At 42.0% G+C, this 11772-nt stretch overlaps 1 protein-coding gene across 5 annotated transcripts in view; it reads left to right on the top strand.

Annotated features, from left to right (window-relative positions):
* Positions 1–10705, top strand: part of Gabra3 (gamma-aminobutyric acid (GABA) A receptor, alpha 3) — a 231802-nt gene extending 221097 nt beyond the window's left edge. For all 5 annotated transcript variants that reach the window (XM_005406450.2, XM_005406448.1, XM_005406449.2 and 2 more), the window contains exon 10: positions 8829–10705. In XM_005406450.2, coding sequence (XP_005406507.1) covers positions 8829–9164 — 336 coding nt within the window. In that variant the 3' untranslated portion in view covers positions 9165–10705. The remainder of the gene's footprint in view (positions 1–8828) is intronic.
* The last annotated feature ends 1067 nt before the right edge of the window (positions 10706–11772 follow it).

Below are 11772 nucleotides of genomic sequence, written 5' to 3'. Positions count from 1 at the left end.
AATATTGTAATGGTGGCTTGTGAAACACATACTTAGTATGAGTTAAAAGACAAAACTATTAAAATAATAGCTGCAATACTTTGCTAAGCAATAAACAATACAAATTGTGGAATCAAAAACATAAAAAATGGAGGAAAAGTATAGAGATTTTTATGCAACCAGAGCTGAATTTTTGCTAGTATAAAATAGCATGTTATAACTATAGGATGTTTCGCTTTTTTTGTCTTTTTTGAGATAGGGTCTCGTTATGCAGTGCAGGCTAGCCCTGAGCTCACTTTGTAGCCCAGGCTGGTCTTGAACTCGCACCGATCTTCCTACCTCAGCCTCCCGAGTGCTGGGATTGCAGGCATGCACCACCACGCCTGGTTATCTGCAGGATGTTTTATGTAAGCCTCATGGTAATTATGAGGAAAACATCAAGAGGGAAAAGACACACAGAATGGGAGAAAATATTTGCCAAATGTAGATGATAAGACATTAATATGCAAAATATGTAAGGAACCCAGATATCTCAACAGAAAGAAAACAAATGACTGAATTGAAAACGAGCAGAGCAACTGAATAGATATTTCTCAAAAGGGGACATACAGAAGGACAACATATAAGAAGAGAAGCTCGACATCATTAATCATCAGGGATGCGTAGGTTAAAACTATGAGAAGGTAATCACTTCACACACATTATAATGGCTACTGTCAAAAAGACGAAAGACAGCATTTGAGGTGTGTAGAGAAAAGAGCCCTTATATACCCCTGATGAAGATAGGTAAGTAAGTACAGCCATCATAGAAAACGGTGTGGAAGTTCTTCAAAACATTAAAAACAGAGCTACCATATGATTCCGTAATCCTACTCCTGGATGTATATCCAAAAGAAATCAAATCACTATGTCAAGAGATGTTTGCATCTTCATGTTCATTTTAGCATTAGTCATACAAATCAATGTATAGGATTAACATAAATGTGCATCGGTGGATGAATGGATAACAAAAATGTGATCAAATTCTTAATGGACTACTATTAACCCATAAAAAAGAAGAAAGAAAAACCTCTCCTTTTGTACAGCATGGATGAACCTGAAACACATTATGCTTCACAGTCAATACTGCTCCATTGGTCAGCATGCCTGTTTTGTTCCCGTACTGTGCTGTTTTTTTAAATCACTGTGGTTTTCAATATAACTTAAAATATGGTACTGTGATGCCACCTGCTTTGATCTTGCTGCTTAGAATTGCTTTTGCGATTCTGAGTCTCTCCTGGTTCTGTATTAATTTTAAGATTGCTTTTTTTTTTTAGCTCTGGGAAGACTGATGTTGGCATTTTGATTGGGATTACATTAAATCTATATGTTGGTTTTGGTAATGTGGCCATTTTGGCAATGTTGCTTGTGCTTATCCAGGAATAGGAGATGTCTTTCCATTTTCTGATGTGCTCTTCAATCTTTTTGATAGTACTATAGCTTTAAGTATAGAAGCTTTTCACTTCTTTAATTAGGTTAATTTCTAGTTCTTTAGAAAAACATATGCTGGGTGAAAGATATGCTCCTTAACAAATGGTGTAAGGAAAACTAATTATTGACGTATAAAAGAATGGATCTAGATCTATATCTCTCACCATGCACTTAAAATCAAATCAAAAAGGATTAAAGACATATATAAAAACAGAAACACTGAATCTTCTGGAAGAAAAATTTGGTAAAACTCTTGAAGACATAGAAATAGGCAAGGGCATTCTGAACAGAACTCCAATTGCACAGGAAAAAACACCCACAATCCACAAATGGGACTATGTCAAGTGAGAAAGCTTCTGCAGGGCAAAGAATTCAACCATGGGAGCGGAGAGACAGCTACAGAACGGGGGATACATTGCCAACTACTCCTTAGACAGAGGACTGCTGCCGAGTATACATAAAGAACTCAAAAAAACTGGACCCCCAAAGTAAAAGATAATAGAAAATAGGCAATTGAAATGAATAAACACTTTTCAGAAGAAGTACAAATACTCCATAAATGCATGAGCAAATGTTCAACATTTTTGCCCATGACAGAAATGCAAATTAAAATAATGCTGAGATTCCATCCTATGCCAGAAAGAATGGCCATCATCACAAATCCAAAAGCAACAGATGCTGGTAAGGTTGTGGGAGAGAAGAAACCCTTTTACATTCTTGATGAGATTGTAAACTAGTGTGATCAATACAGAAACCCAGATGAAGAGTCCTCAGAAAACTAAAAATAAAGATTCCCTTTGCCCCAGTTATACCTGTTTTTGCTTCTTCCCAAAAGTGCTAAAGTCATCATATTACAGTGATCCAATCAGCCCCGTGTTTGCAGCAGCACATCTGACAATAGCTAAATCACAGAAGTTAAATATATGCACATCAGCAGACAAATAGATAAAGAAATTGTGGTATACATAGATAATGGACTACTACTCAGCCATAAAGATGGATAAATTTGAGTCATTTGTAAGAAAATCCATGTACCTTGAGATCAAAATGCTAAGTGAATGAATCATACACAAAATGTTAAATACCATATGGTTACTCTTATGTGAGAAACCCAAGACATAGGAGCAAAATAAAAGATAGATGATAAAAATCAGGAAGGTAGAATTTGTGCAGATAAAAAGGGGATCTGAGGATGGGAGGAGATTTGAGGGACAGGGAGGAGGGCAGGTGAAAGGATGAAGAGGAGATATGTATATGAACCAATAAGAATTTAGAAATTAATCTTCCTTATGTAGGTTATGAAGTGTGTTATAAATTTTAGTTCAAAAAAATTAAAATACAACTTTAAAAAGTAAAAAAAAATCAAGCTTACAGATGTAGAATATAGGATGATGGTTAACAAAGTTAGGATGTTGGAAAGATAGGGTAAATGTTGGTCAGAGAACACAAAATTTCAGGTAAATATGAAGAATAAGTTTAAGAGATTTGTGTACAACTTCATCATTACTGTTAATGCAAATGTATTATATTTTCGAAAATCAATGAGAGAGTAGATTCTATGTGTTTTCACCACAAAAAGTGGCATGTGAGCCAGGTGCAGTGATGCACACCTGTAATCCCAGCATTCTGGGAGGCTGAGGTAGAAGGATGACATGTTGTGGCCCAGCTTAGACAATTTAACAACTTAGTGACACCCTGTCTTAATTTTTTTTTCAAAAGCTGGGGATATAGCTCATTGAGAAGATTTTGAATACTAGGTTCAATTTGCAGTACTGCATAAGGAGGGAAATCAGGAAGGAAGGAAGGAAGGAAGGAAGGAAGGAAGGAAGGAAGGAAGGAAGGGATGGAGGGAAGGAGGGAGAGGGGGAGGGAGTTGTGTGACTCAACTGGGAAGGTTGGAGAGAGAGGAGTGTGAAGCCAGATGTGGTAGTTCATGACTATATTCCAAGCACTCTGGAAGGCTGAGGCAGGAGGATTGCAAGTGTGAGCCCAGCCTAAGAATATTAGTGATTTAGTGAGACCCTGTCTCAAAATAAAAAATAAAACAAGCACGAAGTCCCTGAGTTCAATCTTCCGTACTCCTAAAAATTGGACAGTCTATGTTTCAAAAGTGAATATTGTAGACAATGAATACATACATATATTCATAACTTCTTAGCATATCCATCATCTCAAACATTTATTAATCTGTGTAAATACAAATAAATAAGCAATGAAACTTGTCAAAGGGAAGTGAAATCGTACACTGACCTCTGTGCAGCAAGCAGTTATACAGAGGAAGCAGTCCAGTTCAGAACAGGAGCTTGCAAGTATTTATACAGTCTTTTGTAATGATTTCACCACTGATTATTGATTAAACTGAAAAGATCACTATAATTGTACGGGATGATGCAGGAAGGGTTGGTTGCAAGAGTGAGATGAATCATTTTTCTCATAAAAAGACCATTTCTAGTGACCAAAACTCACAAAATTATAAACATATCAGCTGTGATCAAAATACATAATGACAGTTTAAATTTTAAGAGTTTATTATCGTAAAAGGCACATTGCCCTTAGCCTGCCGCAAGACCCTTCCTCTCCCTTTGAACACACTTTACCTTATCATTCTTGCCACTTTCTAAAGCAGTTCTCCAAGTCCTCTAGGGTTAGTCTCTTTATGAAGTGTGATAAAAAATTTGGTGAATGCTGCTGCTGGGTGCCATCCAGTGCAAAGGTAGACTTGTAAAAACCTCGCAGTGTGTCCTCACCCACTTGGCCTGGTGCCACCATGTGACTTCTGGTTCTTTCCTAAAGTCAAAATGACCAAGAAAGATAAATGTTTTTAAATGATTCAGGACATTGAAGGAGCCACGACAGTGTAGACACTCAGGAAAGAGGATTCCAGAACTGCTGCAGAAAATGGCAAGAACGATGGGATAAGTGTGTCTGAAGTGACAGGGAGTATTTGGAGGGGGATGCATGGCAATGTGTCCTTTATGGTAATAGACTTTTAAATTTTAAATACTCACCGTACATCTCAGTCTCACCTTGTATTTAGAAATACAGACATAATTGTTAGAAATCAATGAAGAAAATTAAAAATCATTACCTATGAGAATGCGGAAAATGAATGCAAGGGTATACTGAGTTTCCTCGGATTTATTTATTTATTCATTTATTTATTTATTTATTTATTTATTTAGCAGTACTGGCAATTCAACCCAGGGCCTTTACACTGAGCTCCCCAGCCCTTTGGAGTTTTTTTTATTTTTTATTTTGAGACAGGGTCTTGCTGAGTTCCTAAGTTGCCTAGGGTGCACTCAAACTTGCAGTCCTCCTGCCTCAGCCTCCCAGAGAGCTAGGATTATAGGCATGAGCTTCCTCACTGAGCTTTTTTTAAAAAATTATGTGTGTAAGCACTCTAAGTTATTGCACCCTTCAAAATAATAAAACCAAATTAAAATTAAGAACTAAACCTGCACATTCAAAAAGCAGACAATTATTCTTAGAGCTACTTTTAACATATTCATAACTTCTTAACATATCTATCATCTCAAACATTTATAATTTCTTTGTACTGAGAACATTCAAAATCCTTTCTTTTGACCATTTTGAAATACACATAAATTAATGTTAACTCGCCCCCTGGCCCAGCTCTTGGAAACCCTCTCCTGCCTCTATGAATTTGATTGTTCTCGACATCTCATGAGGGGAATCATGTAACAGTTTTCCTTTAAGGACAGGCTTACTTCACTGAGTACAGTGTCTTCAGGGATCATTCATATCGCAGTATGGCAGAAGAATTTCCTTTCTTTTTAAGGCTGAATGATGTTACGTTGTATGAACACACCACATTTTGTTCCTTGATTCTTCTCTTAATGGACACTTGGGTTGTCTTCATCCTTTGTTTATTGGGAGTAATGCTGCTATGCACATGGATGCTCAGATAACTCTTTGAGATCCTGTTTTGAATTTGGGATCATATATTACTCAAAAGCACAACTGCTGGGTCATATAATAATTCCAGTTGTAATTTTTTGAAGAAGCACAGTACCATTTTCTATAGTGGCTATACCATCGTATATTCCCAGTGGTGTATAAAGGATCTAATTTCTCCACGTTCTTGTCAATACATTTTATTGTCTGGGTTTTTTTATTGTAGCCCTCCTAACGATGGGAGGTGTTATTTCACTGTGATTTTGGTTTGCATTTTCCTGATGTAGCTATGCTGAGCACCTTTTCACTTGCCCATTGCCCTTTTGCTTGTCTTTTTTGGAGATATCTACTCAAGTGTTTTTACTATGTTTAAAATTGCATTGTTTAATTTTGTTGCTGTTGACTTTGTTCATCTTTGAATCTCACATAACATATACTCCACTGAAATGTTCCCCTTGGGGAAACTGAGGTTCAGTAAAGCTGGGGGCCTCTCAGAGTCAGATGCAGAGGCAGCAGACATCATGAGCATATCCTCTGAGGTCTTGGTTGGGTTGTAAGTATATTTGAGGCCCAAAGTAAGCCCTCCAAATAGCAACTTTAGAAAGACTTCACAGTGGAGCCATCCAGAGAAGACTCAAGTTCAGTATACATTTGTCTGTGTAAGACAAGGCGCCATCCCAAAGGCCACGTGAGGCAGCTTTATAGAAGAAATCAGATGACTTGGGGAATTTGGAAAAGTGAATCTCAGCTTTGTGATAAATTTACCCCAAGACTCAGGGGGACAAACCAGAAATCACAATGGGAATCTTCAATGGAGGTGGGTCAATTTTTCAATCAGTATATATCTACCCCATGCCTAAAAACCAGGCATTTGGTTAGGCAGGCAGGAATAAAACAGCAACCTTGTCAAAGTTAAATCGACTCGGTCTGCACCTGGCAAATTCCTGGGCAAGAAGGATTAAAACACTAGGTGCAGAAATGGGGAAATATTAGCCATTAACCTGTGCTTCCTGCTCTTGTCTTTTCAATACTACAACTTGTGCTCTGATTTCCTTTGGTGACAATGTAGGTAAAATTATAGAGGCTAATTAAACTGTGCTGAGTTGGAAATGGTGAGAGAAATTAAAAGGTAATTTTCCTTTATTACTTAAAGTATCCACGATTAAATCAATTGTTGCTTTTCCTCACCTATGGCACACAAAGTGCCTACAGAGCTAAAGAAAGAGTTTGTTGTTTCAAATGATTGTCTAGGAGATTGACCGTAACTGGATTATAAGATTACTAAATGAAATAACACTCAAACTCCTCTAACAAAGAGCAGTCCCTATGTTTTTTCCTTTCCTTTTGTCTTCTTCCCCTCTCTTTTGGGGTCCACTCACAAAAAAGGAGATTACTAAGCAAATTAATAAGTAAGCAGGCAAATAAGTAAAGCACTCTTTTATTTAATAGCAAACACATTTAGCAGTGGGACTCTATTCACACAGCGACTTTGGTAATTATAAGTAAGTCTCATGTAGTATTTAAAGCATTTATAAGATTCTTAGCAGCCTTAGAGTTCTTTTCCTCTTCCACTTGTAGCAACGTGACTGCAGCCTTCAGAGGGAAAGAGCCACATTGCCTTAGAATGTGCTATTAGTCAAACGAATCTGAGGGAACACAGCAGAGCCGTCACAGACAAAGGAGAGCTGGAGATCGTGGCAGACAAGGCCTCTCAAGACCTGCCATCTGCCCGCACACCCGAGGCCCTGCATCTCTTTGCCCTGCACGGTGGGACCCGGCCTCGGGTCACAAGCCCCTGTGTGGGCCCGTACCCTGGCCTTCCTGCCTCTTCATCTGATGAATTTCTGATCGGCCTCTGTAAAGCAGACCTCAGCACCTGCTCGGAGCCTTTTCCAACACCTCAAAGTATTTTTCTCTCCCTGCCTCTACCGAATTCCCCTAGCATTCTCTCAGAAACATTTGCAGTTTCATCACATCAAATGGCAATGATGTATTCACAAGGCTCGCACACACCGAATTGTGAGTTCCTGGAAGACGAGGACAGATGCTGACTTCTCTTTTAACCTTTCCACTTAACCCTAAGTGCCAGGCATAGCTCGGCATCCAGTAGCCATTTTGTGAACGTTGAACCAAAGCTATGATTATGATCAGGAAGGCTAAATGACCGTGAGGTCTAACGGAGAAAACATAAAAATGATGGAAACTCGGAAGTAAAGATGAAAAGGACAGAGATTAGGCGAGAGGGGCAAGAAGGGTGGGAATAAAACCCAGGAAGGAAATGTGGGGACAAAGAAGGAAAGCTTAGGTGCTGGGAGGCAAGGTAACGAAGAGGGAGCACAGGGTATCTGAAATGAGAGCATTTCAGAGGCTGCTGTGCACCCGTTTCCCCCAGGAGCCGCAGAAGGATGGAGGGAAGAAAAGGCCAGAGGAAAGAGTGAGGCGGTAGCCAGTCTGTAGCCACAGAGCTAGGCCAGTGCCTTGGGCTGGGGTCCGTCCTGCTGCCTTGCTGCCCTGATTCAGACCTAAGTATTGTCTCTTCTTATCTCTTCTCCACGTATACGTGAGCGTTTCTGTGAGGGAACAAAGGGGCACTTGCGCGTGTTTGCTTCCTCACTGCTTGTTTGAGATATTTTCCTCTGAGAAATAAGCCCCAAGGACAATGCCATAGCAAATGCCCAGCTCTCTTCCTTCACAGTGTCAGAGGGCATCATTTCTTTTATCCTGTGGGGAGGCTGTGGCTCCTGCCTGCAGCTTAGCAAAGTGGGGAACCTTGCAATACCCCGAAGCTTGCTGAATACATTTACACCACACGAAGGGTGGGGCGTGCTTGTAGAGATGCAGGTAAATATACCACAGTATTGTATCTTTATGATGAAAGGGCATTTCAGACTGGCGAAGCTCTCTTCTTCATAGCAGATGTACTACTTGATGGTCACAGCCTTTTGGAGTTTTTTCTTAGGTAACCAAACAGGGTCTCCCACCTATAGAAAGCAGCACACTACAACCCTGGCTGAAAGTCAGGAGCCTGGATTGCTAGTATGGGCTTTGTCATTTAGTCCAAGGCTGAGTGTTTTCATGCCAAGAGAGAGCAGTCTCAGCCACTGATGTCACAAGGCTTCTGTGAGGATCAAGTCACATGATGAATAAGACCCCATGTGACTAATGCTCCACCGTTCCCCCATGTGATCTTCTCAACAACCTGCCAGTTATTCTGATCTTCCTTTTACAGGTGAGGAAACTGAAGCTCCAGGAGGAAAACTGACTAGCTAGTAAACCAGGATGATGCAAGCTTTCTGTTTTCAAACTCACCTTCTTTTGTTATCCATAAACACACACCTGCCTACTTAGTGGCTTAACTTCCCTCGTGGCTCCCTCTCCCTGCAGCCTCTGGAGGTACTCTGGTAATGAATTCACTGGTTTTGTTTTTCTGTTCTCCCTTTGTGCCCTTTTCTCATGACCTCTAGAAGAAAACGCCAGCGGCTCCGACCAAGAAAACGAGCACCACCTTCAACATCGTGGGGACCACCTACCCCATCAACCTGGCCAAGGAGACTGAGTTCTCCACCATCTCCAAGGGCGCTGCTGCCAGTGCGTCCTCAACTCCGACCATCATCGCTTCACCCAAGGCCACCTTTGTGCAGGACAGCCCGACTGAGACCAAGACCTACAACAGTGTCAGCAAGGTTGACAAAATCTCCCGCATCATCTTTCCCGTGCTCTTTGCTATATTCAATCTGGTCTATTGGGCCACATATGTGAACCGGGAGTCAGCCATCAAGGGCATGATCCGCAAACAGTAGGTCGTAAAGGTGGCACAGCAACCAGAGCACTGTATACCCCCTGAAGCATCCAGGCAGCCAGCCCCGGGGCTCCCCTTCACATGTTTCAGGATTCTTCTTTTCAGCCCTCTTTCAAGCTGTGACTCTCAATTCATATTTATGAATCTCAGTGAAAGAATAGCAACAGAAAAATGACTTGTCCCCCTCACACTGCATAATATACTCACATCAGAGCCAGACACTGCCATTTGTCCAGTTGCACACCTTAGCCTGCCAGTCTCCCCCAGCTGAGGGCATTGCATGTACTTTATTACACTCTGCCCGCTGCAGGAAGAACATGAGACTGCTCCCTGTCCTGGGAGCCTTGGCTCTTTGAGAAGTCCAGACTGAGGGGAACTGTTGACTGGTCCAGATCAGATGATTCTGGCTTACCAGGGAGCCAGGCAGGGCCATGCCGTGCAGTCCTGTGCGCCACCCTGCCTGCCAGCAGCAGGGCCTACCAGGCATAAGAGCTGCGAGAGATGAGAAAGTCACCTCCCTGCCAAGGCAACTAGGCCAATACTGGTGGGAGAGGAAGGGTGGGTGGCAGTTGAGGATTCAAGTCTGGCTCAAAACAAAGGATCACTGGCAGGTGAAAAGTCCAATTCGCCCGTATCCTTCGCCCAGGCCCAGGCACTTTGTTCCCACCACATTCGGGACCTCTGGTCCCGTGTTGTCGATGGCGATGTTTAAGAGGGGTGACCTGAGAGTAACACAAATCTCTCTAGTCAGTTTTTGAGTTTACTAAACCATTGAATTTATTGCCAGTTTTATACCGTATTATGCACAGGCCATTTGATTTCATTTGTTCTTAATCTTGGTGTGAGTACGAGGGACAGGCATAAATACAAAAATGTTCTAAGGTAAATAAACTGAGTCGCAGAAGTTTGAATAGTTTGCCTAGGCCCCTTACACCTGTCTTTAATAACAATAACGCACCCCTTTTCAATGGCCAAAAGGAAAAAAACTGAGAAGCCCGGTCCGTTTGGACTCAGAATCAGCACCATCTCAGTGGGCCTTCTGGGTCATGAGGGCACTGAAGAGGCCTTTAGACCATGCCACACTCCTAAGAGTCATGGCTAAAGGGAATGAGAGCCCCAGCCTCTTTGGCTCTGATTACATGCACTGGTCCAGAGAATCCTAGAAGTCTGAGGCAGAGCTGCAGAGGGCAGCCACAAGCAGATTCTCCCTGGCCATCCACTTTAACAAACTCTGAAGGGGTGTATCAGTAGCTGCTGGTTGCCTTTTCATCCATCCTTCCCCGACCCCCTGCTTCCTTGCCATTGCTGGGATAATGCATGCCAGTCCCATTTTTCCTAAGACTGTGTCTGTAGGTAAATTCTTGACTAGAAGAGTGTAGTCTTGTGGATATGTGGGGATGGGGGTGGGTGGGTGGGGTTGTAAATGACTGTCTTAAAGAATTTAGAATGAAAGCCTGACCTTTGCCTTTCTGTACTAATTGTGTTTCCAAAAGCTTTGGTGTAATGTTTAGCGGCTGTTTATTAAACCCTTTCTGAATTGTATTTGGGCTGGAGAACTTTTATTGGTCACTCTGCCTAACACAGGCCTGCTCTGTTCCACATCACCACCCCCCCCCACTTGCTTTCCATTCCTTAACACCGTTACAGTACCCTGGAAGAAAGGTTTCCCCAGAGCACGGGATCTCTTGTAACCACTCAAAGCAGAACCCTGTAAAAACAGCTTTGATTGACTCAGGGATCTCCTTACTGAGTATGCAGGAGAATGAACAGCTGCATTTCTTCCTCTCCTAAATTCACCAACTCCCAGGAAATAGAGAAAGGTGTTTTCATTGCAGTTCTAAGAGGTTCCCTTTTCCGCTGATTGCCATTTCCCTGAGGCAACAGTTCTCTTAGGCAACAGTTCTCAGGCAGAATGAGAGCAAGTGTCCGCTTGGTTGAGCGTGTCAGTGAGTAGATGATAACCCTTTCTCACAAAGGTAGGAGAAATTGGGGAAACAACCTCATGCCTTTTGCTTGAGGAAATTACCTGGCTCCTAAGGGATGGGAAAACCTCCTTAAGAGAGCATTTGAAAAAGATTGTCTTGTCCAAAATAAAAGAAAGGACTCAGGCGATCTGACCCAAAATTCACATTCCGCCCTGTGACCATCTGATGGATGTCCTATGACTGCAGGAATACATTCCACAGTTCCAATCAGCTCAGCCGCAATCGCAGAACAGCTGAGTAAGGTACATGCCAGGCGGCACCCACCCTTCTGAAGACTGCCTGACAGCAATATGTAAGTGTTGGCCTTTCCTGAAGACCTTTCTGAGACCAATTTGCATCTGAAACTATTCTCTTAGTCTTAGGGGAAAGTTCCAGCTGTTCTGTTGCTGAGCTCCCCTACAGTTTGAAACCCTGACCCAGGCTGGGACCAGTACCTGAGGGCTGTAATATATTATGATACTAAGGGAGGAGCGGGGAGCGGAAAGGGACGGGGAGGAGAGGGAGAATGCGAGAGAGGTCCCTAGTAGATCATTAAGGGTACCAGTCTGGAGGCTATAGAAGACTCTAGCACATAGTAGGCACTCAATACATATTTATTAAGTAAGCAAATGCTAATTTAGAGCA

This window comes from Chinchilla lanigera, unplaced genomic scaffold (genome assembly GCF_000276665.1).
Source record: "Chinchilla lanigera isolate Chin_1 unplaced genomic scaffold, ChiLan1.0 scaffold00097, whole genome shotgun sequence".
Classification (NCBI taxonomy): domain Eukaryota; kingdom Metazoa; phylum Chordata; class Mammalia; order Rodentia; family Chinchillidae; genus Chinchilla; species Chinchilla lanigera.
This window is presented reverse-complemented; position numbering and strand designations above follow the sequence as displayed.